The sequence below is a fragment of the Anabrus simplex genome, chromosome 8 (assembly GCF_040414725.1).
Source record: "Anabrus simplex isolate iqAnaSimp1 chromosome 8, ASM4041472v1, whole genome shotgun sequence".
NCBI lineage: Eukaryota > Metazoa > Arthropoda > Insecta > Orthoptera > Tettigoniidae > Anabrus > Anabrus simplex.
In genome coordinates this window covers 76,751,593-76,778,232 of record NC_090272.1, presented here as the reverse complement: position 1 = coordinate 76,778,232, position 26,640 = coordinate 76,751,593, and the positions used below count along the sequence as shown (strand labels likewise).

Sequence of the window (26,640 nt, the reverse complement as noted above, 5' to 3'; positions counted from 1 at the left end):
TCAACATAAACTTGTTGACATGAATAAAACTAACTGAGGCTGCATTAAAATGTTGCTAACAGATGACGTTACTTCAGTACTTGAACCAAGCTCTTAACAGCATTTTTCAAGATCGGGGCTATAGCTGAGGTTACTTTATCATCCATCCATTAACATTGTCGATATGGCATTCAGCCTTGGAAATTCGTATCACCTGGGAATTTATTTTCCCATTATTCTTCTTCAATTACCTTCACTGTGACTTCATGTTGCTTTTCATTATGAATTACTTCGTCTCTGTGTTTGGAGCACTAGTTCCCGTCTGGTGCTGTCCCTAGATGGCAGCGAGACAATCTTCTGATGTGCTCTGGCCAATGAGAGCACGGCTACTTCGTTTAGCTAAGCGGTCGCACTCGGCCAGAGATTGTCATCCAAACCTCATATGAGAGCTGGTAGAAAGATTGTATGTGGTTCCCGCATCTAGTGCAGGCCTTTCCTGCCGAAATGGATCCTGGATGAGCACCCTTGATTAGGGTGTTATCATCCTAAAACTCTTCTTTTTTCCTGTCGTCCTCAGTATCTCTTATTGGAGTTTCAGTGAATAGTTTTTTCTTTATAATCTTCTAAACTCACGCCTATGGTCGGTATGTTTTAAGGCATGCGATTATGCTTTGATACCAAATGGGATTACTACGTCAATCTTCCAGAACTGTAAGTTGACTTTATGTATTTTCGCCTCCCATGCTTTTTAATGCCTACATTCAGGATGCATTGAATAAGGTTCGAGAGGATTTGAATATAAGAATAAAAATACAGGGTGAACAAATAAGTATAATTAGATTTGGGGATGACATTGCCATAGTTGCAGACAGTGAACAAGACCTCGAACAATAATAATAAAAATGGAGGAAATCATAGGTGATGAATACAACATGAATACAACATGAAAATAAGTAAATCGTCGCCATAAGACATATCTGTGTCGGTGCGACGTAAAGCCAATAGCTAAGACAAAGACGAACGTTTTAATTGGTCATTAAATGACTAATGAAATCATGTCACGAACTTTACGATAAGATTTCCTGCCTAACCATTCAGTAACTAATACCTTCGCCACTGCTCTTGGGAGACATGAATGCCAGAGTGCTGATGACTGTTGGACCAATGACACTAAAACCAAATTTCACGAATTCCTAAGAGAAGATCTTACCAGTACATATCTTGACAGCGTCGAAGAACACTGGTCGACATTCAAGTATGCGGTGTTATCATCCTGCGAAGAATCGGTCGGCTACATCAATAAAAAGCATCAAGATTGGTTTGATGACAATGACCAAGAAATTAAGAGCCTCATAGATAAGAAGAGGAAACCACCCATACCATGGCAGAACAACGTAACTCAGCTCCCAAGGAACAACAGTATCAAGAAGCCAAAACAGCTGCGCAAAGAGTCACTCGTGTCCTTAAAAATCAGTGGTGGGTTCTGAAGTCCAAAGCGATGCAACATATGGCAGACACCAACAACACCCGGGATTTTTTCAGTGCCACTAAAGCTACATGCCGTCTATCTACTCAGGATATAAATCCACTAACATCAAAGAATGGCTCCGAACAATTTAAGGACAGCTGTTCCATAAACGCCCGTTGGAAGGAGCTTCTCTTTGAACTTCTAAATAGACAAACATATGTGCAGAAGGAAATATATACTAAAATCCCTCAACGACCCATGCACTAGCATACTGGCGGAACTCCTTCGCTTCAAGAAGTTGAAGCTGCCATAAAATTATTAAAGGACAATAAAGCTGTTGGAACGGATGGAATCGCTGCTGAATTCTTCAAGAAAGGTGGCGTAGTCCTTACTGAGCATTTACATAAACTCATCGTCAAAATCCCGAATTCGGAAACCATGCCTGCGGACCTCAGAGATGCACTAATAGTGACCATACTTAAAAAAATATGGATAGAATCCAATGTGGTAATTACCTTGGAATATCCTTGCTCACTGTTGCTGGCAAAATTCTTGCCAGAGCTCTATCTAATTGTCTAGCGCCACTTGCAGAAGAGATTTTTACCAGAGACGTAATGTGGCTTTAGAACCAATCGTGATACTGTCGACATGCTTTGCTGTGCTAGACAAATCCAGAGACCCAGGGAACAAAATCGCAATTGTATATGGCATTCATAGATCTTTTCAAGACCTTTGACTCGGATAACAGAGATGCTGTCTGGAAAAACTTAGCTCTAATTGGCTGTCATTAAGATCCTTCGACTCCTACATGACAACATGTATGGTACCATACTTACGAATAATGGACCTGGAGAACGATTTGAGATCACTTCTGGTATAAAGCAAGGATGTGTAATTGCTCCTACACTATTCTCAATTTTCATTGGAACTATACTTCACCTTGTTAAATGTGAACTACCACAGGGCATACAAATAGAGCACAGGTTTGAAGGAGGTGGCAGTTTGGGTTTAGGAAAGGTTATTCCACTGAAGCTCAACTTGTAGGATTCCAGCAAGATATAGCAGATTTCCTGGATTCAGGAGGTCAAATGGACTGTATTGCGACTGACCTTTCTAAGGCATTTGATAGGGTAGATCATGGGAGACTACTGGCAAACTGGACTAGAAAAAAGAGTGACTGAATAGGTGGCTATATTTCTAGAAAATAGAACTCAGAGAATTAGAGTAGGCGAAGCTTTATATAACCCTGTAATAATTAAGAGGGGAATTCCTCAAGGCAGTATTATTGGACCTTTATGTTTTCTTATATATATCAATGATATGTGTAAAGAAGTGGAATCAGAGGTAAGGCTTTTTGCAGATGATGTTATTCTGTACAGAGTAATAAATAAGTTACAAGATTGTGAGCAACTGCAAAATGACCTCGATAATGCTGTGAGGTGGACAGTACGCAATGGTATGATGATAAACAGGGTTAAAAGTCAGGTTGTGAATTTCACACATAGGAAAAGTCCTCTCAGTTTCAATTACTGTGTTGAGTGGGTGAAAGTTCCTTTTGGGGATCGTTGCAAGTACCTAGGTGTTAATATGAGGAGAGATCTTCATTGGGGTGATCACATAAATATGATTGTTAATAAAGGGTACAGATCTCTGCACATGGTTATGAGGGTATTTAGGGGTTTTAGTAAGTATGTAAAGGAGAGGGCAGATAAGTATCTGGTAAGACCACAACTAGAGTATGATTCCAGTGTATGGGACCCTCACCAGGATTACATGATTCAAGAACTGGAAAAAATCCAAATAAAACCAGCCCGATTTGTTGTGGGTGATTTCCGACAAAGGAGTAGCATTACAAAAATGTTGCAAAGTTTGGACTGGGAAGACTTGGGAGAAAGGAGACGAGCTGTTCGACTAAGTGGTATGTTCCGAACTGTCAGTGGAGAGATGTAGTGGAATGACATCAGTAGACGAATATGTTTGAGTGGCGTCTTTAAAAGTAGGAAAGATCACAATATGAAGATAAAGCTGGAATTCAAGAGGACAAATTGGGGCAAATTTTCGTTTATAGGCAGGGGAGTTAGGGATTGGAATAACTTACCAAGGGAGATGTTCAATAAATTTCCAATTTCAGTGCGATCATTTAAGAAAAGGCTAGGAAAACAACAGATAGGTAATCTGCCACCTGGGCGACTGCCCTAAATACAGATCAGTAGTGATTGATTGAGGTTTATTCAACCTTAGCAGACTGCGTGTCAAGACCGAGATTTCTACTGTCTAGATTATGGATCTCCAGTTTGGAGATGACAGTGTTGTTCTGGCCAGCTCAGAAGAAGATCTACAGACCATCCTAAATGCCTTCACAAAAGCATAAAAGAGCATCGATCTAAGTCTCAACATCCAAAAGACATAGATGTTGCATTAGTCTGCACCCAAGGCCAATGATACTGCCCCTACCATCAGTTCCATGACGAGATCTTGTAGAACATCCAAAACTTTGCTTACCTTGGTGGTCGCCTCTCAGCAAATGCTAATATAGATGCTGAAATTCACAATCGCCTGAATTGTACTAGTGCAGCATTCGATCGTATACGAAAAAGGATCTTTGACAACCGTAACATCAGTATTCAGATAAAACTTCATGTGTACCAGGCTATTGTAATACCAACACTCCCTTATGGGTGTTAAACTTGGACTACTTACAGGAGGCACGTAAAATGCCTGGAGAAATATCATCAGTGCTGTCTGAGGAGGATACTTAGGGTGAAATGACAAGATCACATAAGTAACATCAGTATCATGGAAGAAGCCTGTACCATCAGCATTGCGACTATGATCATGAAATATCGACTTCGTTGTACAGGTCATGTCGTCCTTATGCCTGATTTTCGCCTCCCAAAGCAAATTATGTATGCTCAACTCAAGGGTGGCCGTCGACATCACGGTGGACAACAAAGAATATTCAGGGACGTTCTACAGTCAGACATGAAGAAATGCCACATCAACACCACTAACTGGGAAACAAAAGTAGCTAACCGCCTGGCATGGCGTCGTCTTACCCACGAAGGTTCTAAGAACTTCGAACAACAACGCTGGAAATTTTAAACTGAGAAGAGAATTGCTCGTAAAGGGCGGACTTTCCTCAGAATGAATAACCCTCAACAACTGGATCTCCAAGCTGGCAATATTTGCAACCACTGTGGAAGAATTTGTGGCTCGAGGACCGGCCTCCACAGTCACCTAAGAACTCGCACACTCGCCGTTAACATATGAAGAAAACAATCATACTCGTCAGCGAATGATAGCCTATCATCATCATACTTCATACAGACACAAACTCTTACATTTCTTGTGATGTGTTACAAAAATATATTTAATTTCACAATCTCGTCTTATTTACGATGTGTATTTAAAATAATTGTTTATAATCAATTAAAAATGTCTCAATAATTAGCTAGCTACTCATATTTTTAAACTTATCATTTAGGGATTTTTTTCGTGGGGAAACAATTAACTTTTAGCCATCTTATAATAGTTTGAGAACCTCTAGTCTACATCATGAGATAACAGTAGTCGTAGTAGTAGTAGTAGTAGTAGTAGTAGTAGTAGTAGTAGTCTTCTTTTATTATTTCCCTCCAGATCTACAGTAAATTTTACCCAATTGATCTGTTAAATGAGAAAAATAACAATGCCAGCCCATACATGCACCAGCAGCCTACAACTAAAAGAAAAACACGAGACTCTTGGGCATGCCATGAGGTCCATGAGATACTCCGGAAACGTGATCGTACCTAGTGAGAGTCACCACAGTAGTCATCGTCAGTCCCTCATGCCACGTCCGTCGTCTCCACGGAATAAAAAAGAATAAATAAAAAATACAAAAGTTAAAAAGTAAAAAATACAAAAAGTTCAAATAAACAATTGGCCCACGGTCAACCCACTTCCGGAGAGCCGTTAGCCCTGGCAAAAGACAAACACATAATTAGAAAATAAAATTAGAATACAACATCGGCCGTTCGGCATATCCCATCTAAAGAAAGAACTACACCTTCCACCTGACTGGCCTCGCCGACGCGGCACATTCCATCACAGCTATTGTCATATCTCGTGACCTAGTTACTCTGCTGATCCAGCCCCCCACGTTCCAACACTTGTACTACTTTCTCGTCAAAACAATGTCGTCATTCTTCGCCAACATCCACCTAAATCAAGCTCTTGTTCTTCAACTAATTACTCTTCATCAACCAAATATACTTATCCACCTAAATCAAACTCTTATCCTTCAAATAACTACTCTTCCAAATTACCTCAAGATACCAAGCCAGACTCCATATTAAAATTACCATACTTCACTCTTAAATCCAATCAACAACACATCTAACATATACCAACTATCATTACACCAAATATTCACTTTTCTCAGCCTTATACCACCATAAACAAACCTCCAAACAACTAATACTATCAAATAACCAACGAATTACTTTTCCAAAAAACCTTCAAAGTTCCATACTCTCCAATCTCATACCTCCCATTCGCTTCTTATTCATACACAAATCACTATTCATACCAGACACAGTTCATACACAAATAACATCCTACATATATAGATCTATCATTACACCAATTCTTCACTTTTCTCAATCTTATACCACCATATACCATCTAAACTCATATTTCAAATTACCTTCAAACTTTCATGATCAATACACCAAATATTCACCTTTCTCAACCTTCTTCAAACTTTCATACTCTCCAATCTCATACCTCCCATTCGCCTTTTATTCATATATCATACCAAACACAATTCACATACAAATAACATAAAATTACCATACTTCACTCCTAGATCCAATAAACACATCCAACATATACATCTATCATTACACCAAATATTCACTTTTCTCAACCTTATACCACCACATACCATCTAAACTATTAAAATACCAAGCCAAACTCCATATTAAATTTTGATCCAAAACACATTTCCCCAGCGATTTCACCATACAACCACCGATCCAGACTCACTTATTATCAACTCCATCTCTTATTCCACCTCCTTCTAATCATCACATTCTCTTCATACAAATAGCACTGTACCACCAACCTACTCACTCTCTTTACTTAACTTTCTACTTCTCGTTACAACACCCTCCTCCTTTTTGTCTTTCTTTCCCCACAAAACTTTTAAACTCATGCTTCTCCCTTTCCTCAAAGTCTCCCCTTTGCTAGGTGTCACTTTTATTTCTTTCTGCCCTTCGCGGTAGACCTTCGAGTACACCTCCGAATATGCCTCCTTACATGCTTCAGCGACAACGGTCCTGATTGCTGTCCTCGGCGACATATTAATCACTAACCCCTCTTTATCAAGAATTCTGAACGGAGATGCCACGGAGCTTGTCTCTATCCTAGATTCACTCGGCACACAACCTCTTCCAAACCAAGACCGTCTTCTTCGGGACTATCCACATGCACGTACTCATCTGAACTGCTCCTCTCTTGGTGATATGCATATTTTCCACCTGCACTCCCTCGTCTACACTCGTTTCGTCCTTGTTAAAAATCTTCCTCCATAGATAAAAGTTGTTCTACTCCCCACTTCCGAGACCATTTTCCATTGGACACCACCAGCACTTGGCCTCTAACACAAGCTCTCAACCCTTGCAGCCTTGCCTTAACCATATGTTTTCTCAGGATTTTAAAATTTCTATTCCCATCTTTACCCCAGTCTCTCTTAATCCACATTTTTTCTTCCCGTATGTTTCCAGCATTTCTGATTTCTATGTCTGCCATCAGTGAGGATATCAACGTGACCTTTATAGGTCTACATCCCCTCAGCCTTCCTATCCGCTTCACGTCATCTCTATCTACCTCACTGAAGTTGATCTTCATTTTTTGTTGTATTACATCTACCTCCTTGTATATTATGTTCTCTTTAGACTCATTCTTCTCTTCTTGTACTCCATAAATAAAGATGGCTTTCTTCATGCTTTCATGTCTGTGGGCTTCAACTTCTTTCTTCAAGGTCTCCATCTCCTCTTCCATGTTTTTTTTATTTTCTCTTTTAGAAGGACTACCTCTCTCTCACTGCTCTCCATTTTGCCTTTGACTTCATTAGTGCTTTCCTGAATCCACCGTCTCATTTTTTCATGCTCCTTGCATTGTTCTTCTAACATCCGTTTTAACTGCTCAAACGGACAAAGTTCTTCAATAACATCCTTAACCACTTTCCTTATTACTTCCTCGTCCTCCCTATTCATGTTGCCGGTGCCCTGTGGGCCTGGGTTTATTTCCACACCCCCAATAACCAGTAGGACAGTGACCACAGCTGCCACCAACAGCATCTCGCCTTTCAGTCTCCTCCCTAAGCTAACTTCACTGTTTGTGGCTGTAGCATTCTTCTTACTTCCCTGCCATCCTCCTATGATGGCCCTATATTGTTCGACTCTAATCATCTTTCTTGTATCACTCAACTCGTCCTGTCCTCACCTCACTCCCACTCCGCCCACCTGGCACACTTCACACTGCACGTCCGCCCACCTCACTCGCCTTGCTTAGACTGGAAATAACAGTAATATTACTAGTGTGGTTTAGCTGCTGGCTTTCCCTCCTGGCGGTCGAGATTCGGAAACCAGTTGAACCCCAGAATAGAGATTTTGCCTAAAATATCACGTAGCCTTCATGCCATAGGGCCCCGGGTTCGATTCTTGACTGACCCGAGGACTGGATGTTTGTAGTGTATTCGTATTTTCATCTGCATGCAGTACACCACACCACCAACCACCCACAAAAACACGCAGTAGTAAAACACGCTGAAATCAGTCTTAAGAGCCGAACACATTTAATTAGGTGAACTCTTCTTATTCTTATTCTTGTTATTGTTCGGATTCTTGGCTTTCGGTTCATAGGGCTCCGGGTTCGATTCCATGCTGGGAATGAACTCCTGCGGGACTAAATTCCGGCACCTCGGCGTCTCCGAAGACCTTAAAAAGTAGTTAGTGGGACGTAAAACAAATAACATTAATTATTAATTAGATTACATCCCTGTAGAACTCGTGCTGAGGTGTTGCTCTGGCAAATTTGACAGATAATACAGACCAGTAAAATAACAATAGTATTATGTTTACGTCTCACGAACTACTTTTTGACGGTTTTTGGAGACGCCGAGGTGCCGGAATTTTGTTACGCAGTTCTTTTACGTGCCAGTAAATGTACCAACACGAGGCTGACGTAGTTGAGCACCTTCAAATACCACCGGACTATTGTAAGTCAGGATCGAACCTGGCAAGTTGGGGTCAGAAGGTCCAGTGCCTAAGCCGTCACTCAGCCACTCAGCCCGGCAGACGAGTTAAAAGAGGTAGATTTCTGGTGGAAGTGCCTCCATGACACAAGTTGCAGGTTTATTGTTGGCGGTATTTATTTGAAAATCTTCCCGCAGTATTTGCAGGTTGTAATGGCAAAGACGATTCAAAACATATACCCTACAGTATTCTGTGGTGGTTGGTAGTGTGGTTTGTTTTCTGAATATGAAGAGGAGAATGTTGGAATAAACACAAATACCTAGTCTCCGAGCCCGAATTATTAATCAGACGCGATTAAAATCCCCGTTACCGGGTGAGTTGGTCGTGCGGTTAGAGGCGCGCAGCTGTGAGCTCGCATCCGCGAGATAGTGGGTTCGAATCCCACTGTCGGCAGCCCTGAAGATGGTTTTCCGTGGTTTCCCATTTTCTCACCAGACAAATTCTGGAGCTGTACCTTAATTAAGGCCACGGCCGCTTCCTTCCCATTCCTAGGCCTTTCCTGTACCATCGTCGCCATAAGACCTATCTGTGTCGGTGCGACGTAAAGCAAATAGCAAAAATCCCCGTCCTGGCCGGGAATCAAACTCGGGACTCTCTGAAATGAAGGCCTCAACGCTGACCATTCAGCCCAGGAGTCGGACACACTGCAGCAGTTAATTACTATGTAACATTACGTATTGGTATTGAGAAATCTTACTCGAGAAGTTCTTGGTGAAGTCAACCTACAATGACATGCGCTAAAGCCCACAAGCATGGCCATAGTCTTAATAATAATAATAATAATAATAATAATAATAATAATAATAATAATAATAATAATAATAAAAAGAAAAGCTCAATGTAGCAAGAAGAAAGCAGCAACCAAACCTACCTTGAAGAACACCAGAAGCGGCAAAAAACAAAAAAACAACATCAACAGCATGAACTACGAAGGCGACAACAAAAACAACATAGCTAAACCACAAGCACCGTGGTGGCCTGGTCTTCAGGTGGCCCAAACGAACTAAAATGAAATTGTGTTTTATAACCTCCCTTCGCATGTTATCCATCTTAAAAGACGCCTTTCTCATTTAAACATTTTAAAATACCAAACGGCCGTACGGTACCGGAATTAGATTTAACAAGCTCAAATGTAGAATATCAATGCCTGATTAACTGGGTTACATCCAGTGGTATTCTTTTATTTATCTTCCTATTAGTTTTGTTGAGTTTGGGTTTATGGCTGCACTGATGTTGTCGCATGCTTGCCTTGAGCAAAGCCTGCTGAAGTACATTCGCTCGCCGTCGCTCAACTGTTTCGAGTTATGAAGTACAGGGTTTCGTGATTCAGTTAGTGAGTGTTTTTGACTGTGCTCCGGGCGTAGTGCTTGTGCGGTAGGCCTATCCGATAACGAACGGAAGAAGAGGCATGTTTGTAAGTATTACAGGCGTTTTTGTCTTGTTCCAGAACTTTAATCGAAGAACGTATTCATACTTTGCTATGTGAATTTGTAATATAGGTTTTCCATAGAATGCGCGAATATGTTGATATACTTCCTTACATAGCTCCTTTTTAACTAATGGATAACTTGCAGTAGACAGCTAAATAGCAGTGTGTCATTACTAATTAAGAAATATTTTGAAATAAATGTTCTACGGTAATATTATCTGCTTATCTATTATTACAAAGTGTTCGGTGTTACATTGAACAGTCAAATACCAAGGTCCGTTTATGATAGCATTTTACAGTTCAGTTCTAGTACATTTTTCTTACGTTAAATATTTCTCTCACGACGTGTACTGCATTACGAACAAAATAATCCGCTCTTGCTGTTCGGGCGAATGTTAATAATAATAATAATAATAATAATAATAATAATAATAATAATAATAATAATAATAATAATAATAATAATAATAATAATAATACGTAAATTCGTGTTCTCATCCCGCAGCAGTACAGTTCTTTTCAGGCACATCCCCAATGGAGGTGAGCTGTCTGTACTATCTTAAGCACATACCAGCCCTACGGTCATTATTAACTTTCTGGCAGTACCGGGAATCAAACCCGAGCCTCCGAGGGCGGCAGCTAATATTTAACCGTTACGCTACGGAGGCGGATAATAATAATAATAATAATAATAATAATAATCGTATGGCCTCAGCTACCGTGTGCAGACATTTCGATTTGACGCCGTCTGGCCGTCTACTCGTCAATTTCGACGTTCCGTTTTACTCTAGGCCCACTAGATATAATAATAATAATAATAATAATAATAATAATAATAATAATAATAATAATAATAATAATAATAATAATTTATTTATTTATTTATTTATTTATTTATTTAATCCATTTACCCTTCAGGGTTGGTTTTCACCCGGGACTCGGCGAGATTCCACCTACCACTTCAGGGGCAGTGTCCTGGAGCGTGAGACATTTGTTTGTGGATAAAACTGGGGTGGAGGACCAGTACCTCTCCCAGGCGGACGCACCTGCTATGCCGAACAGGGGCCTTGTGGGAGATGAGAAGATTCTTATAAGCAAGGGATTCCCAGTGGGTAATGCAATGGATCTAGAATGCATCAGGAACTTTCTTACGTATGAGAGCTTGTAAACTCGGCAACATCCTGATATGGAGTGAGCATCATCTGTGCATATTCCAATACATTTTATACAGTCCAGTTGGTGTTCTTTAATCAATTTCGAACAACTCGTTTGCTGTTATTCTAAGAGCAATAATCTAACAAAACAAAAAAAAGTCTTAAAATAATTTTATTATTTTCGTGTATGAATTTCACAGAGCAGATCCAAGTTCATATCAGTTACCTCATCCATTTAAATCGTAAATTTCTTCTCCCTAAGTTACTGGATTAATTACTCATTTATATCATCGGCCGCGTCACTTATTTTGCAACTAATCCCCCTGTAGGTGGAGGCGGTAGAATGAAACGCCGCCTGCCTGTCGTAAGAGGCAACTAAAAGGGCCCCCAGGGGCTCTAAACTTGGGAGCATGGTTTGGCGACCTCGGAGCCCTAAGCTGGGTCCTCACATTGCTTCCACGTACTTGTGCCAGGCTCCTCACTTTCATCTATCTTATCCGACCTTCCTTTGTCAATTCTTTTCCGACCTCGACGGTATTAGGTTTGCGAATCCTAGGGTGTCTCATTTTCACGCCCTTCGTGGCCCTTGTTTTTTTGACCGGTACCTTCATTTTTCGAAGTGTCGGACCCCTTCAAATTTTTCTCTCTCAATGTTAATAGAGGATGGTTATCTAGCTGTACTCCCTCTTAAAACAATAATCACCGAGCTCGATAGCTGCAGTCGCTTAAGTGCAGCCAGTATCCAGTATTCGGCAGCCCTGAAAATGGTTTTCCGTGGTTTCCTATTTTCACACCAGGTGAATGCTGGGGCTGTACCTTAATTAAGGCCACGGCCGCTTCCTTGCCATTTCCTGTCCCGTCGTCGCCCCCACCACAACTTTTACGACTAATTATGCTACCAGACAAAGGTACACTTAGCAATTTCCATAATAGAGACCTTATCAATCGCTGCCAGCAAAATCAATAGTGTGGGATTTCTTGCACTGTGCCACACTGTATGCTACTTCGTACGATGCCAGAAGGAATTTTTCCGGGCACAGACATTTGTAGAGAAAATATTCGTTTATTTCGTTCACTTTAAGGGAAAAATATTCTTTGAGCTAACCTTGTAAGTTGGTGTGTGCACTTTCTAAGTCGCTTCAGCTTATTGGGTAACATGCTGTCTGCAGCCAGCACTTCCAAACAAATTACGCGCTGAAGCCGATCTTCATTACCAACAGTCTCCGGCTCCATGGCTAAATGGTCAGTGTGCTGGCCTTTGGTCCAGAGGGTCCTGGGTTCGGTTCCCGGCCGGGTCGGAGATTTTAACCGTAAATTAATTCCCTTGGTTCGGGGACTGGGTGTTTGTGCTGTCCCCAAACATTCCTGAAACTCAAACACCACACACAACACTATCCCCCACCACAATAACTCGCAGTTACCTACACGGAGAGTCTGCCTTAAAAGGGATGCATCCGGCTAGGATTAGCCACACGAAATTATTATTACATTACCAACAGTAGTACACATGAAACCGAAGTCCAAATACCGTTCATCACATTTCGCATACTTCCTTTTCGGTTTCTCCGAACTACTGGGTTCTGTATTATCCAATTCACGTTTATTACCTGTACTTGTAAACTTATCCATTGGGATTCAACCACGTATGAAGCGCAACTCACTTATTTTTTCACTGCTCTTGGCGACAGCTGTAATGTAATACAATACGACTTTTTTTATTACAAGCTTATTATGTATAAATATCGCAGGTCAAATAATCTGACATGCTTGTTGACAATACCAGTACGTTGCATTGGATCTATTATCCGCACACTTTATCTTGGTGCATTTACACCCTAGTGCTGAATCGGTCGACCTCGGCGATCTTCGAGATTCGTACTGGCAACCTTTGAAACACAAACTATGAATCGCCTAAGCATCGTTGTGCGACATCTGGCGTACAATTTACGTACTAGTACTGTTGTTGTTTACACAACAAAGCCAAAGTATAGAATTCATGTAAGGAACAAGATTCGCATCGAGAAATGTTTTATAATGTTATAAATTATAATGTGTATGTGACATAGTTGTTGGCTTAAGATGATAACGGTTTAGACATTTCATATCGATCGATCATATTCTCGATTCAATTCAGATTTCATTTTCATTCAGTTGGCAGCACTAGGCAGCACTATCGATACCGGGACAGCTCCCTCCTTACTCCTCACCCCCGTACGCAAATGCACCAAGATAAAGTGTGCGGATAATATGTGTAGAGCATTTGATACGGTCTGCTCATAAAAAGCTCCTCGTCGCATGACTAATATGTAACGTGATCGAAACTAACGTAATAACTCTCTTTTTTATTCTCGAATTAGTGTCAAATTAATATTTAAAATGCTTAGCGAGTGATCAATCGTTTATTTTGTAATAAATATGTTTGTATGTTTGTTGTGAACGTACTTAATGTATGCAGGTTTTAAAATTCACCCTTTTTGATTGTAGAATCGTTTTTGATCTCTAGCAGGAATTTAATATAAAATACATAATTATACTTTTTATTTCATTCGTATAAAATGAGAAACGTATTTAGTTCTTTGGATAAACGTTTATTCGGCTAGAATTAAGAATATGTATTTATTATGCAAAGCCTACTGTATGTTAACCGCCTGTTGCCATTTCTTGATGGATGCAGTACTTTTGTATCCGTCTTTTGGCACAGGCCAGAGCAAAGTGTAGCTTCCACTGAAGTCCCAGTCTCATCCATGGCTGTGACAATATGGAAGTTTTTGGAGTATGGGTGGTGCTGAATAATGACATTCGGAGTACAAGTAGTGTCTGAGTGTTATGAAAGGTGTTGCTCATAGGGTCAGTCGTGCTGCAGTGGCACATTCTGGCCCAGTGAGGAAAGCAATGGCAAACTACCTCGCTCCTCACCTTGCCTAATACGCCTCATTTGGGCTCTGCCATTGGTTTTTGCTGTTTCCCTATAACTGCATAGCCTTTGGTGGTGCTGTTTGAGGATCCAACCAGCCTCTGGGCTGATGACCTAACAGACAGACACTGTATGTTAATGGATGCGAAACCTGGACATTAGGGAAACAGAAAGAAAGAAAACTTGAGGCTGCAGAAATGTGGTTTTGGAGAAGAATTACAGAAACAAGTTGGATGGATAGGGAAACCAAATTATCTTAATACGTAGACTTTCACGACCACTAAATGACATTATAATAATTATATGGGGATATCAGCTGACGCTTTCCTCAAGATAAAGATACCTTGTTAGACATATAGTTCATTTCAGGGCCTCAAGAGTCACGGAGAAAGATGTTGACGAGTTAACTATGGAGGGTAGCCATGATCTACTCAGTAAATGAAATGGCGTATGGCTTTTAGTGCCGGGAGTGTCCAGGGACATGTTCGGCTCGCCAGATGCAGGTCTTTTGATTTGAATCCCGTAGGCGACCTGCGCGTCGTGATGAGGATGAAATGATGATGAAGGCGACACATACACCCAGCCCCCGTGCCATTGAAATTAACCAATTATGGTTAAAATTCCCGACCCTGCCGGGAATCAAACCCGGGACCCTGTGACCAAAGGCCAGCAAGCTAACCAGTTAGCCATGGAGCTGGACATCTACTCAGTATATATACTTAATATACGGCTATATATTTCTAACAGGTTCTCTCTATCTTGAGTCTGGTTACTGTGGAGTGACATTTGCCTTTATGCTTTGATACTGCTCTGGAGACGATTCTGGTCGCAGGATAAAAACGCTTCAGCGTAAAAGAGGATCGATGTTTATTAAATGCGATAAATCGCGTGGTTAGGGGCGCGCAGCTGTGAGCTTGCATCCGGAAGATAGTGGGATCGAACCCACTGTCGGCAGCCCTGAAGATGGTTTTCCATTTTCACACAAGCAATGTCGGGAGTGTCCGAGGACATGTTCGGCTCGCCAGGTACAGGTCTTTTGATTTGACTGTCGTAGGCGACCTGCGCTTCGTGATGAGGTTGAAATGAGGATGAACACGTCACATACACCCAGTCCCCATGCCAGCGAAATTAACTAATGATGGTTAAAATTTTCGACCCTGCCTGGAATCGAACCCGGGACCCCTGTGACCAAAGGCCAGCACGCTAACCATTTAGCCATGGAACCGGACAGTAGACGATGATGAGGACTGTATGTTTGTTAACAAGCCATATACTGTCACATTTTAGGACCTTTTGTCAAAGTTCTCGCGCCTCCCCTGAACAATTTCGAACCGCACCGCACAGTTTGAAAACCTTTGGCTTAGAGAGAGAGGCAGTAATGGCAAAGCATGAAAGAATATCTTTCGATAGGCTACCTGTCAAGGATACAGGAAGGTGGAGTCGAGCTTCATGCGACTTTGGAAGCAGATCACAAGTCTGTATTCTTTGTGATAAAGAGATCGTTCTCCGCTACTCTTTGCCGGAGAGAGTTAATACAATAATTTTTGATTGAATTTGAAAGCTATTTAAATAGAAACAGAACACATGAAATTATGTGTACAGAGATGAGATTTAATTTTCCCCCCACCAGTAATAGTAATGATTCAGGACATTTGCATTAAATTAAAAGTTCAGGCGGGACATCTTTCCGAAGCTAAAAGTTAGGACAATCCTGCTTTTTCAGGACGTGTGGCAACCCTTTATACAGGATTATTCACCTAAGATGTTACACGGAAATAACGTCTAAACCATTGCAGATATCGAAACCCGGGGGCTTGTAAAATAATGATCTACTTATTCTCTTGGGGTCATTAATAACCGAGATATGGATACTAGCGGCACGAATACATATGTTACAGTGGCCAAAAGGTTTCCAGTAATAGGCAGATAGTGGGTTCGAGCCCCACTGTCGGCAGCCCTGAAGATGATTTTCCGTGGTTTCCCATTTTCACACCAGGCAAATGCCGGGACTGTACCTTAATTAAGGCCACGGCTGCTTCCTTCCAACCCCTAGGCCTTTCCTATCCCATCGTCGCCATAAGACCTATCTGTGTCGGAGCGACGTAAAACAAACAGCACAAAAAAAAAGTTTAACTGCGTTCAAATATGCTTGCGCGTCAATATGTCCTTGGTCGACTGCACCCTGTCTGATGCGGCATGCAAACCCGAGCGTGCAGTTCTTATTGATATCTCAAAAAGTAACTGTCCAATTTTGAAAATACTTATATATTTGAACGTGTACGCAGTTGGATTTTTAGACCAGCTGTATGTGTTTGTGACGTTCCATTTAAAAATATGGAGTTAGTATCAATATCTCGGTTATTAATCACCTCATGAAAATACGTAGCACATTATTCAACAAGCCCCTGGGTATCATTTACGAATATGAAAACAGAACACTGATCTTTAATGGTTTAGACGTTGCATCCGTGTACATCTTAGGTGAATAACCCTGTTTGTGTGTGTTTATTTGATCTATTTATTAATTGCTGAGTCCATTGAGTCCATAAGAGTGAGACTCCAAGTAGTAAAAACTGAAGTGCAATTTTCTCAGGAATAGACTTCTAAGCAATTATATTATTTTTTTCTCAGCCTCTATTAACGTTGGAAGTTTCACATTTATACTGCTATAATATCCTGTGGCACACACGCAAAATTTTACTAGAAGAATATTGTTCTAAGAAACACGTTGTTCCAATTACACTCACGATAGGTGCTCCAGTCGCTGACTCTACAGCGATCCTCACTCCACAGAAGTACACACACACAGTACTCCGTCCCGTACCCGACGAGACGATACCCTGATGACGGCAACCAACAGCCGTCTTCAGTCCAGCTACTCACTCGACACTCCGACGAAACAACAGCTCTTGGTTCAGACTCCGGTGGGACACTAGCGACAGCCAAAACCCCTGTCACCTTCAGCCCAGCCACCGAACCCCAACACACCGACTCCAGCCCTGAGTCCAACACTGAATCAGAGTCCGACACTGACTGACTGTTCGCCGCTAGCCTCTTTTTTCATAGCTCTGGTGGTGAATATTCGCGAAGTGGCTGGAGACAACATTTTCGATGCATCTTGCAGAATCGCACGGGAAAACCAGACGAAGAGAACAGTACACGAGAAGGCCAGTCATGCCCTCTAGTCCGGCTGGGAGCTCCCGAGTAGGCTAACTCACTAGTCCCTTCCAGGAAGTACCGAAAGGAGCTACCACAGGGCTGATATGTAACATTTATTATTATTATTATTATTATTATTATTATTATTATTATTAATTGATCAAAGTAAAGGAAAGGCCATGAAAGACCTGGAGTTGGGAAAATTTCTGCGTATCGCAGACCGAACGTTGGAAGGAAACAGGAGTTGAACAATGTAGGGTCCGTTTAGAAAGCAACTCTTTAAATTTCAATTCGGTTTACAGTAAAATTTGAAAAAAATGAGAGATCACGTTTTATCCCTGAGTTCTTTATATATTTTAGTTGGAAACCAACATCTTTTGCTAGTTGCTTTACGTCGCACCGACACAGATAGGTGTTATGGCGACGATGGGATAGGAAAGGCCTAGAGGTTGGAAGGAAGCGGCCGTGGCCTTAATTAAGGTACAGCCTAATTTTTTCCTGGTGTAAAAATGGGAAACCACGGAAAACCATCTTCAGGGCTGCCGACAGTGGGATTCGAAACCCCTATCTCCCGGATGCAAGCTCACAGCCGCGCGCCTCTAATCGCACGGCCAACTCGCCCGGTTAAACCAACATCTTTTCAGTTCCAGTGGTGCTTGTTTTTATCTAATGATTTTTCTTTCTGGAAGTTCAGGGAAATTCAGCATTCTTGATGAGTGCTTGTGATAACATATTTTTTTAAAATGTGAAACTTACCGGAGATGTTGATGGTGCTGCCATAGATGTCGGGTCCACCAGTCTGTTCGAACCGATACACGTACAATGGCTCTGGAGAGCGGAGGAGGAGTTGCAACTGACGAGCGTGGGGCGCTCGGAATTGAGCGTCCGAGTAGAGCTGTAAAAAGTGATAATATAATATAGATCTAAGGTAGATGACCCCTTCGTCATGTTCTGTAACCGTGAGATACAGATACTGAGATATAATCCTTTCACAAATTTAGAGTCAGGTGATGATATGTCACTCGAGAGGTTTCCAATGAAAAAGAAAAAGAACATATACTGAGGAGCTAGGATATTGTTGTTAGGAAGTACTTTATAGCAGCAATATGTCCTTGACTTGGATGTTGCAATGCAGATTTATCAGCTGAAGCTAGAAGTAATGTGTCATAAAACTACCGATACGAGGGTGGCATATTGGAGCATCTTCAAATACTACCGGTTTGAGCTTGGATGGAAATCGCCTTCTTGGGCTCAGAAAGCCAGCGCTTTACCAACCGAGTCACTCAGCCCAGTTTGTTAGTGACACTGTTGCGCGAAGTGAATGTGTTAAATGGAAGTATAAATGATTTCTTGCCTCTGTGGTGTAGTGGTTAGCGTGATTAGCTGCCACCCCCGGAGGCCCGGGTTCGATTCCCGGCTCTGCCACGAAATTTGAAAAGTGGTACGAGGGCTGGAACGGGGTCCACTCAGCCTCGGGAGGTCAACTGAGTAGAGGTGGGTTCGATTCCCACCTCAGCCATCCTGGAAGTGGTTTTCCGTGGTTTCCCACTTCTCCTCCAGGCGAATGCCGGGATGGTACCTAACTTAAGGCCACGGCCGCTTCCTTCCCTCTTCCTTGCCTATCCCTTCCAATCTTCCCATCCCTCCACAAGGCCCCTGTTCAGCATAGCAGGTGAGGCCGCCTGGGCGAGGTTCTGGTCATACTCCCCAGTTGTATACCCCGACCAAGAGTCTGAAGCTCCAGGACACTGCCCTCGAGGCGGTAGAGGTGGGATCTCTCGCTAAGTCCGAGGGAAAAACCGAACCTGGAGGGTAAACAGATGATGATGATGATAAATGATTTCTTTAAGGACCTTCTCTTTACGTATCGTAGGTGAGTGTTCTTTATTCTTCTAAAGCAGCGGTGGTCAGGCTGTTCACAACCACCGCGATATTCAGTGAATGTACGCAAGAGAGACGAATGCACAGTATGCTGCCAGTCGCGGCAAACGGGATAAGCGGAAGGTATGTTTATGATGAAATCGGAACGATGAAGCAAAATCCACTTTCACAGCCTTCGCAATCAAAATATATTATGATGACAAAGTAATGCTCTTTTTGCTAGTGGTTTTAACGTCACACTAATACATCGAAGGTTTTCGGCGACGCAAGGACAGGAAAGGCTTAGGACTGGGAAAGTAGCTGCCTTGACCTTAATTAAGGTACAGCCGCAGCATTTCCCCGGTCAGAAGACGGGAAACCATGGAAAATCATCTTCAGGACTGCCGACGGTGGGATTCAAACCCACACTCTCCCGAATGCAAGTTCACAGCTACGTTATCCTAACCGTAAGACCAACTCGCTCGGTTACAAAATATTGTTGTGGATTTTACAATAACACTTTGCACATGCATTCGCTCTTTCCAGCAAAACAAGGAACGCTGTGATCTGAGATGGTCGGTGTATCCCAGGGGTTCGCAATGCAGTCAACTGCACGGAGTTGTGCATGTTGACGTCCGCTAAACCCGCACAATGCAAGGATACGGTCAATTTTATAACAGGAAATAAAATAAAAGAATCCACTCGCATATATAGATGAAACTGAATATACCGAGCTCGATAGCTGCAGTTGCTTAAGTGCGGCCAGTATCCAGTAATCGGGACATAGTGGGCTTGAACCCCACTGTCGGCAGCGCTGAAGATGGTTTTCCGTGGTTTCCCCTATACACACCAAGCAAATGCTGGGGCTGTACCTTAATTAAGACCGACTCCTAGCCCTTTCCTGTCCCATCGCCACCATAAGACCTATCTGTGTCAGTGCGACGTAAAACAATTTGTAATAAAAAAAGAAACTGAACATTGAAAGAACTTTAACATCTTACCTGTACAGTCGAGGATGTTATTGTTGAGGAGGTACGTTATAACAGAAATGTGTCCTTGAATACAATGTTGCAAAAAGAGAGGAAGGTCTGATAACTAAATCGAAGTTCTGGGCCCTTTAAAATACTGAAACCCATTTGAAAACTGATCGGCAGACAAACTGACTCTGCTGTTGTCGCACGAGCAGACTGCTATCACTTCCGTCTTCCTCCCCTCTGGACACCACAGCACTTGACCACTTCACCTCCTCCCCACCTCACTGCTTTTGCGCTCTGCGTGCAAGGCGGGAGCGCGCCCGCGGAGCGATGTTTGGACAGGTCTGTTCTACAGTGTAAAATACCTACCATAATTATTCATCTTACTTGTATGCAGTCGACTGAGATGAAAAAGCGACTGAGGTCTATCTGCCCGTAGCCAGACCGTTGGCGGATAGCCGCAAACATTTCCCTTTTGTCTTCACGTGTAAAGAGATTCGGAAAAGGATAGTTACTGCGTCGTTGAATGAATCGTATCGCGTGGAAGAAATTCAACAGTTGGATATCCACAAAAAATAAAAAATAAAAAAAAAATAAAAAAAATGAAGTAACTTCTTCCCAATGGACGAACGCCATAAAGATTAACTGGAATGTTGTTGCGGTTCGAAGTGTTCCCGGCAGAGGTCAAGATACAAGATTGAAACACTTCCTCACATTCTTGGTTTCTGCCACAAAAGAGAGCTCATAAGAAACTATGGGCACGTCTAATGCTGTAGGTGGCACATAACTTCAGAGGAAATAACCAATGAAGTTTATAATCCCCTACCGGGCCGGGAATTGAACCCGGGACCTTGTGGGGTGAAGATCAGCATGCTGACCAGCTAGGTACGGAACTGGACATACTGTATATGATTGTGAATCCAGGATATTAAGTAAACAAGACAATCTGCTTTTCGTCACACCTACACAAATAGGTCGTATGGCGACGATGGAATAGGAAAGGGCTAGGCGTTGGAAGAATGCGGCCATGGCCTTAATTAACGTCTGTTGTGAAAATGCCAACCCACGGAAAACCATCTTCAGGTTTGCCGTCAGTGGGGTTCGAACCCACTATTTTCCCCCAATGCAAGCTCACAGCTGTGCGCTCCTAACTGCACGGTCAACTCGTTCGGTAAAAGTAAACAAGACAGGAAATGGTTCGGAGCTTTCGAGATATGGGTTTGGAGACGAGGACGGAGAGGAGATACAATAAAGCGTATTGAGCGAAATCAAGGGCAAGTGAGAGCTACTCGCGATGATGAGGAAATGAATGATCAAATTCCTTGGGTTCATCCTCGGACGAGTCCGCCTCCGTAGCGTAACGCTTAGTGTTATTAGCTGCCGTCCTCGGGGGGCCCGGGTTCGATTCCCGGTACTGCCAGAAATTTAAGAATGGCAGGAGGGCTGGTTAAAAAGAGCTGCACCACCTCAGGATAAGGACACGAGTTAATTTTATTTATTTATCCTCGGACGTAACTGCTTCCTGATCAACATTCATCATCATCATCTGTTTACCTTCCAGGTTCGGCTTTTCCCTCGGACTCAGCGAGGGATCCCACCTCTACCGCATGAAGGGCAGTGTCCTGCAGCTTCAGACTCTTGGTCGGGGGATACAACTGGGGAGTATGACCAGTACCTCGCCTAGGCGGCCTCACCTGCTATGGTGAACAGGGGCCTTGTAGGGGGATGGGAAGATTGGAAGGGATAGGGAAGGAAGCGGCCGTGGCCTTAAGTTAGGTACCATCCCGGCATTTGCCTGGAGGAGAAGTGGGAAACCACGGAAAAGCACTTCCAGGATGGCTGAGGTGGGAATCGAACCCACCTCTACTCAGTTGACCTCCCGAGGCTGAGTGGACCCCGTTCCAGCCTTCGTACCACTTTTCAAATTTCGTGGCAGAGCCGGGAATCGAACCCGGACCTCCGGGGGTGGCAGCTAATCACGCTAACCTCTACACCACACAGGCGGACCCTGATCAACATTATTGACGTAAATGTTCTGTGAAAGAGCGGGCGAAGAAAATCAAGTACCAAGAACCTTTAAGATGTGATGCAACATCTTCGGAATAGCACCTGTCATGAAATGAAGCGCGAAGCCGAAGTCAGGATTTTGTGGTTGCGTCGACAAGGCAACGCTTTTGGAAACGAATAATAAACCCTTATAATTAACTACGAACTTTTACTTTGTTTGATGCGGATGATATCAGACCTTTATCAGAAGCGCTTGGCCAAGTATTTTTTTAAATTACCTACTTCATTATCCAGCTTCTACTCTAATCTCTCTCTTCACCGAAATATCTACTTTAATTAATCCCGGTTCTGTTTCTTTCTCCGACTCTCTCAGTTAACATATCTCTTTTCTTCTCTGTTTTACTTCTATATACATTTTTTTTACGTTTTATCTTTAGAAAGGCAGTATTAAGAAACTTTGAAAATATACCACCAGAAGTACGATATATCATCGCTGCTCGACATAGACGATATCCTTTGAACGTAGACACTCACTCTGTGCCTGGAGGTAGATATTTTAATACATTTGCTTGCAAGTCTGACTTAAAGCTTATTGAAAAACATGGTATATCGTGAAGTTACCTCCAAATAGAAGTAGCTAATACAGATCTGCATTGAAGTTTCCAATTGTACGTTAGTTGTAGCAAAAATATTGTACTTCAAAATTATCAAGAGACATTCATTAGTGTAATGGATTGCACAATGCAGCGAGCTAATATAAACCCAAGGAATAAATAAATAAATAAATAAATAAATAAATAAATAAATAAATAAATAAATAAATAAATAAATAAATAAATAAATAAATAAATAAATAAATAAATAAATAGCCTTGTGAATCCCCTAAGCGTAGTTTAACTCATCAGGTGAGCAGTCCTGAGGGGCATTATTACTGCATATACGTTATTTCCTAGTTTGTTTCGTGAGGACATATTACTGCATGGCACATACAGAATACAAGTACAGACATGACCAAATTGCAAATATTATTCATCAAAAATTAGTCCGACAAAGTAAGCTAATTCATTGTACTACAGTATATTGGAAGTACAGCATAAACCCCAATCAGTCTTAGAAAGTGAAAATTACAAACTTTACTGGGATAGAAGTATCATCACTTGTAAAACTATTACCTGTAATAGACCAGATATAACGTTTGTAGATAAAAACAAGAATATCTGCCTCGTAATTGACATAACCTGTTCTAATCCTCACAACCTCCAATCAACCATACGGAGAAGATATCCACGTACATAGATCTGGTCACAGAAACAAAAGCCATGTTGAAACTCAACAATGTTATCATCATTCCAATAGTGATTGGATGTAATGGTTTTATGCCAAAGACACTACACAGGAGCATTGAAGCACTTAATATCCACCCTCTCACTTACAGAGAATTACAAGAAGCAGCAATCCTGACCACTTGCCATATATTAGGAACGTTTATTGCCATGGACCACCAACCATGATCAGAAGACTAATGAAAACCGTCCACTAATAATTTTGACTATTTATATATTTGAAATACCCTATAAATACCTGTCAAATTTATTTTTTCAATATTGTATGTAAGTATATACAGAGTGATTCAGCTAAGCTGTCCACCTCAAACATCTTCTAATCCGTTAAAAATATAGCAATTCTCCTTTCAAATTCTTAAATTGTATTAAGGAGCTTATAAAATACTGTCCCATTCATCACGATCACATACGCTATTTCCAAGAAACCGGCAAGAACTTTTTTTAAAAATAGGACTATACTAATTTCACCCAACAGAACAATTAAGACTCGAGCGACAAATTCAGTGATGTGCTTATTTTACAAATCAGACGAGTACCTACTTCTGGAAATATTGAAGGCTTTTAAATGTATGAGTATTAGACAGAAAATGATGCGCCACTCACTGTGATGTCCGGTGTACTGTCCTCCTGCATGAATCACGCTTTGTCGATAAACATACGTATCGAACTATTCCTCACATAGGATATTGTGATGGTATTGTGCATTGTCAAATGTTTGATGGTCAGCTGCACTCGTAAGACTGAAGTTAGACGAGACGTTCACAAGAAATTAAATGGGCGAAGTATTGCTATATTTACAATTTACTGTAATTGTGTAAGTTAATTCTATTTTCTCAGGTTCGCCTGTACTGAAAGAGTATAGTACTTATTATTTGTCGTATGCAGTAAGTTGGTTTCAGATATTTCCGCTAGGATACAGGACGAGGTCGAGTGGGGGAAATTGTTACGGACATAAGAGACGGCATTCCACATATGCCACCATTGTACGATTACAATCTGAGTAAACTTCTGCTGAAGTGGAAAAAAAAAATATGGAAGTGCGTGAGAGAGACTTAAATAATACCACGCACTCAACGAATTTTTGAGCGACTGCACATTTGCCTCCGTGATGCAAGTGGCTGAAACGAGGCAGAATGAAACAATGATCCTAAAAATACCTGCACTTTTTGTCTGAACAGCGATGCATGCTAGCTTACCAAGAGTAATTTATTCCCGACTCGACCATTGTTTGTTGCTAACGTAGATCGAACTTACATGTTGGCGTTAAGAAGGACCAGAGCCCAACAATAATATCGTCCGTTAAGTTTGAATCCGTTCTTCCCAATGACTATGTCATTCATTGGATTTTGAAGTTGTTGATTTCATCTCATGTACTGCGTACTCATGAGAAGGACAATAAAGCAATTAAATTACTACAATTTCACTGTGTTGTCTGGTCTTTTTCTGATTCAACGACAATGAAAGAAAAGCTTTGTAACTCCGAAATGCTGTAGGCCTACATCATACTGCTTTTTTCCTCCGGCCCCACTTGAGGTACAGTGGCTCAAAAAAGTATTGGTATGCCCATAGCCGTCGTACGAACGGAACGGTATAGTACAGATAATGGTGCAAATAATGGAATTACACGTATGTGGATATGTAGGATAGTCAAGTACATCAGCAGGTTGAATATGGAGGCAAGGAGATTCACGCTGTTTGCAAATGGACCAGCAATACAACGGCGTGCGTCATTACACGCCAAACAAGTATTGGTCTATTAAACAATATCATCGTGACATCGTGCTGTCTGCCGCAACTCGAGTTCATTGTGTCTGTGCTGACACGTTGGAAGGTAATATTCAGCATTGTTTCCGTGTTCAGCAAGCAATGGGAAGGAAAATGAAAGAAACAACCGTGGAAGATAGGAGGATTGTAGTGCGACTATTCAAGAAGGTAAATCTTTCAAGGTCATAAGTGAAATAATTGGAAGAGCTGTTACAACTGTTAAAAATATTGTGTACAGGTACAAAAGAACAAACACAATAGAAAATAGACCGAGAAGTGGCCACCCCTCAAAGTTAACAGTACAAGACAAACGGCAAATTGTGCGCAAAGTGGCCCAAAATTCTCAGCTAAGTGCGCCGAAGATAGCAGCTGTGTTGCAACAAGATGTAGGAGTACAGGTATTATCTGAAACCATCCGAAATGTGCTATGCAAAAGAGGACATGAGGGCAGAACAGCCCATAGAAATCCGTACACAGTAAGGCTAACAGGAAGGGGCGACTTGCATGCGCTAAAGGGCACAGAAATGACTGCTATGAGGATTGGAAAATAGTCGTTTTTACCGATGAGGGTAAATTTACCCTCTTCAGGTCAGACAGACGAGTGATTGTGTAGAGGAAGACGCATTCTGAACTTGAAGGGAAGAACCTGACAGCCACTGTGAAACATGGAGGTGGTTCCCTGATGGCGTGGGGTTGAATGAGTGCGAATGGTGTAGGTGTATTAGCCTTTATTGAAGGGACTATGGATCACAAAACATACATTATCTTCCTAAAGACACATCTTCCATCAGGTAAGGTAAGGTAAGGGTGTATTCTGCCCGAAGGCAGGTCTGAACCTCCGCAGAAGTATTCCTGTGCCGGAGTTTACGTACGGTAGGGTGGCCAGTTCCTTTCCGCTCCTCTATTCCCTTACCCCCCACCAACAGCGCGTGGCAACCCATCCAACTCCTGACCACGCCCGATGTTGCTTAACTTCGGAGATCTCATGGGATCCAGTGTTTCAACACGGCTGTGCCCGTTGGCCATCTTCCATCAAGTGAACAAAAATTGGGACTCTTAGCAAAGTATACGTTTCAACAAGATAACGACCCCAAACACACAGCCCTGAATACGAAACTATGGCTGTTATATAACACACCGCGTTGTATGGAAACTCCACCACAATCTCCCGACATCAACCCCATCGTGAATTTGTGGGACTATTTGGAGCATACCTTGAGAAAACATGCAATATCAGACAAAGCTGACCTGAAATAAGCCTTACTCACCGCATGGAATAACATACCAAAGG

The 26,640-nt window shown here is 41.9% G+C and overlaps 1 protein-coding gene across 1 annotated transcript in view; it reads right to left on the bottom strand.

Moving 5' to 3' along the window:
* LOC136879303 (acylcarnitine hydrolase) overlaps positions 1-26,640 on the bottom strand; it is a 221,895-nt gene that overhangs the window by 23,882 nt on the left and 171,373 nt on the right. Inside the window, exon 14 of the mRNA XM_068229051.1 lies at positions 18,158-18,296. Within this exon, the coding sequence (XP_068085152.1) occupies positions 18,158-18,296 (139 nt within the window). The remainder of the gene's footprint in view (positions 1-18,157; positions 18,297-26,640) is intronic.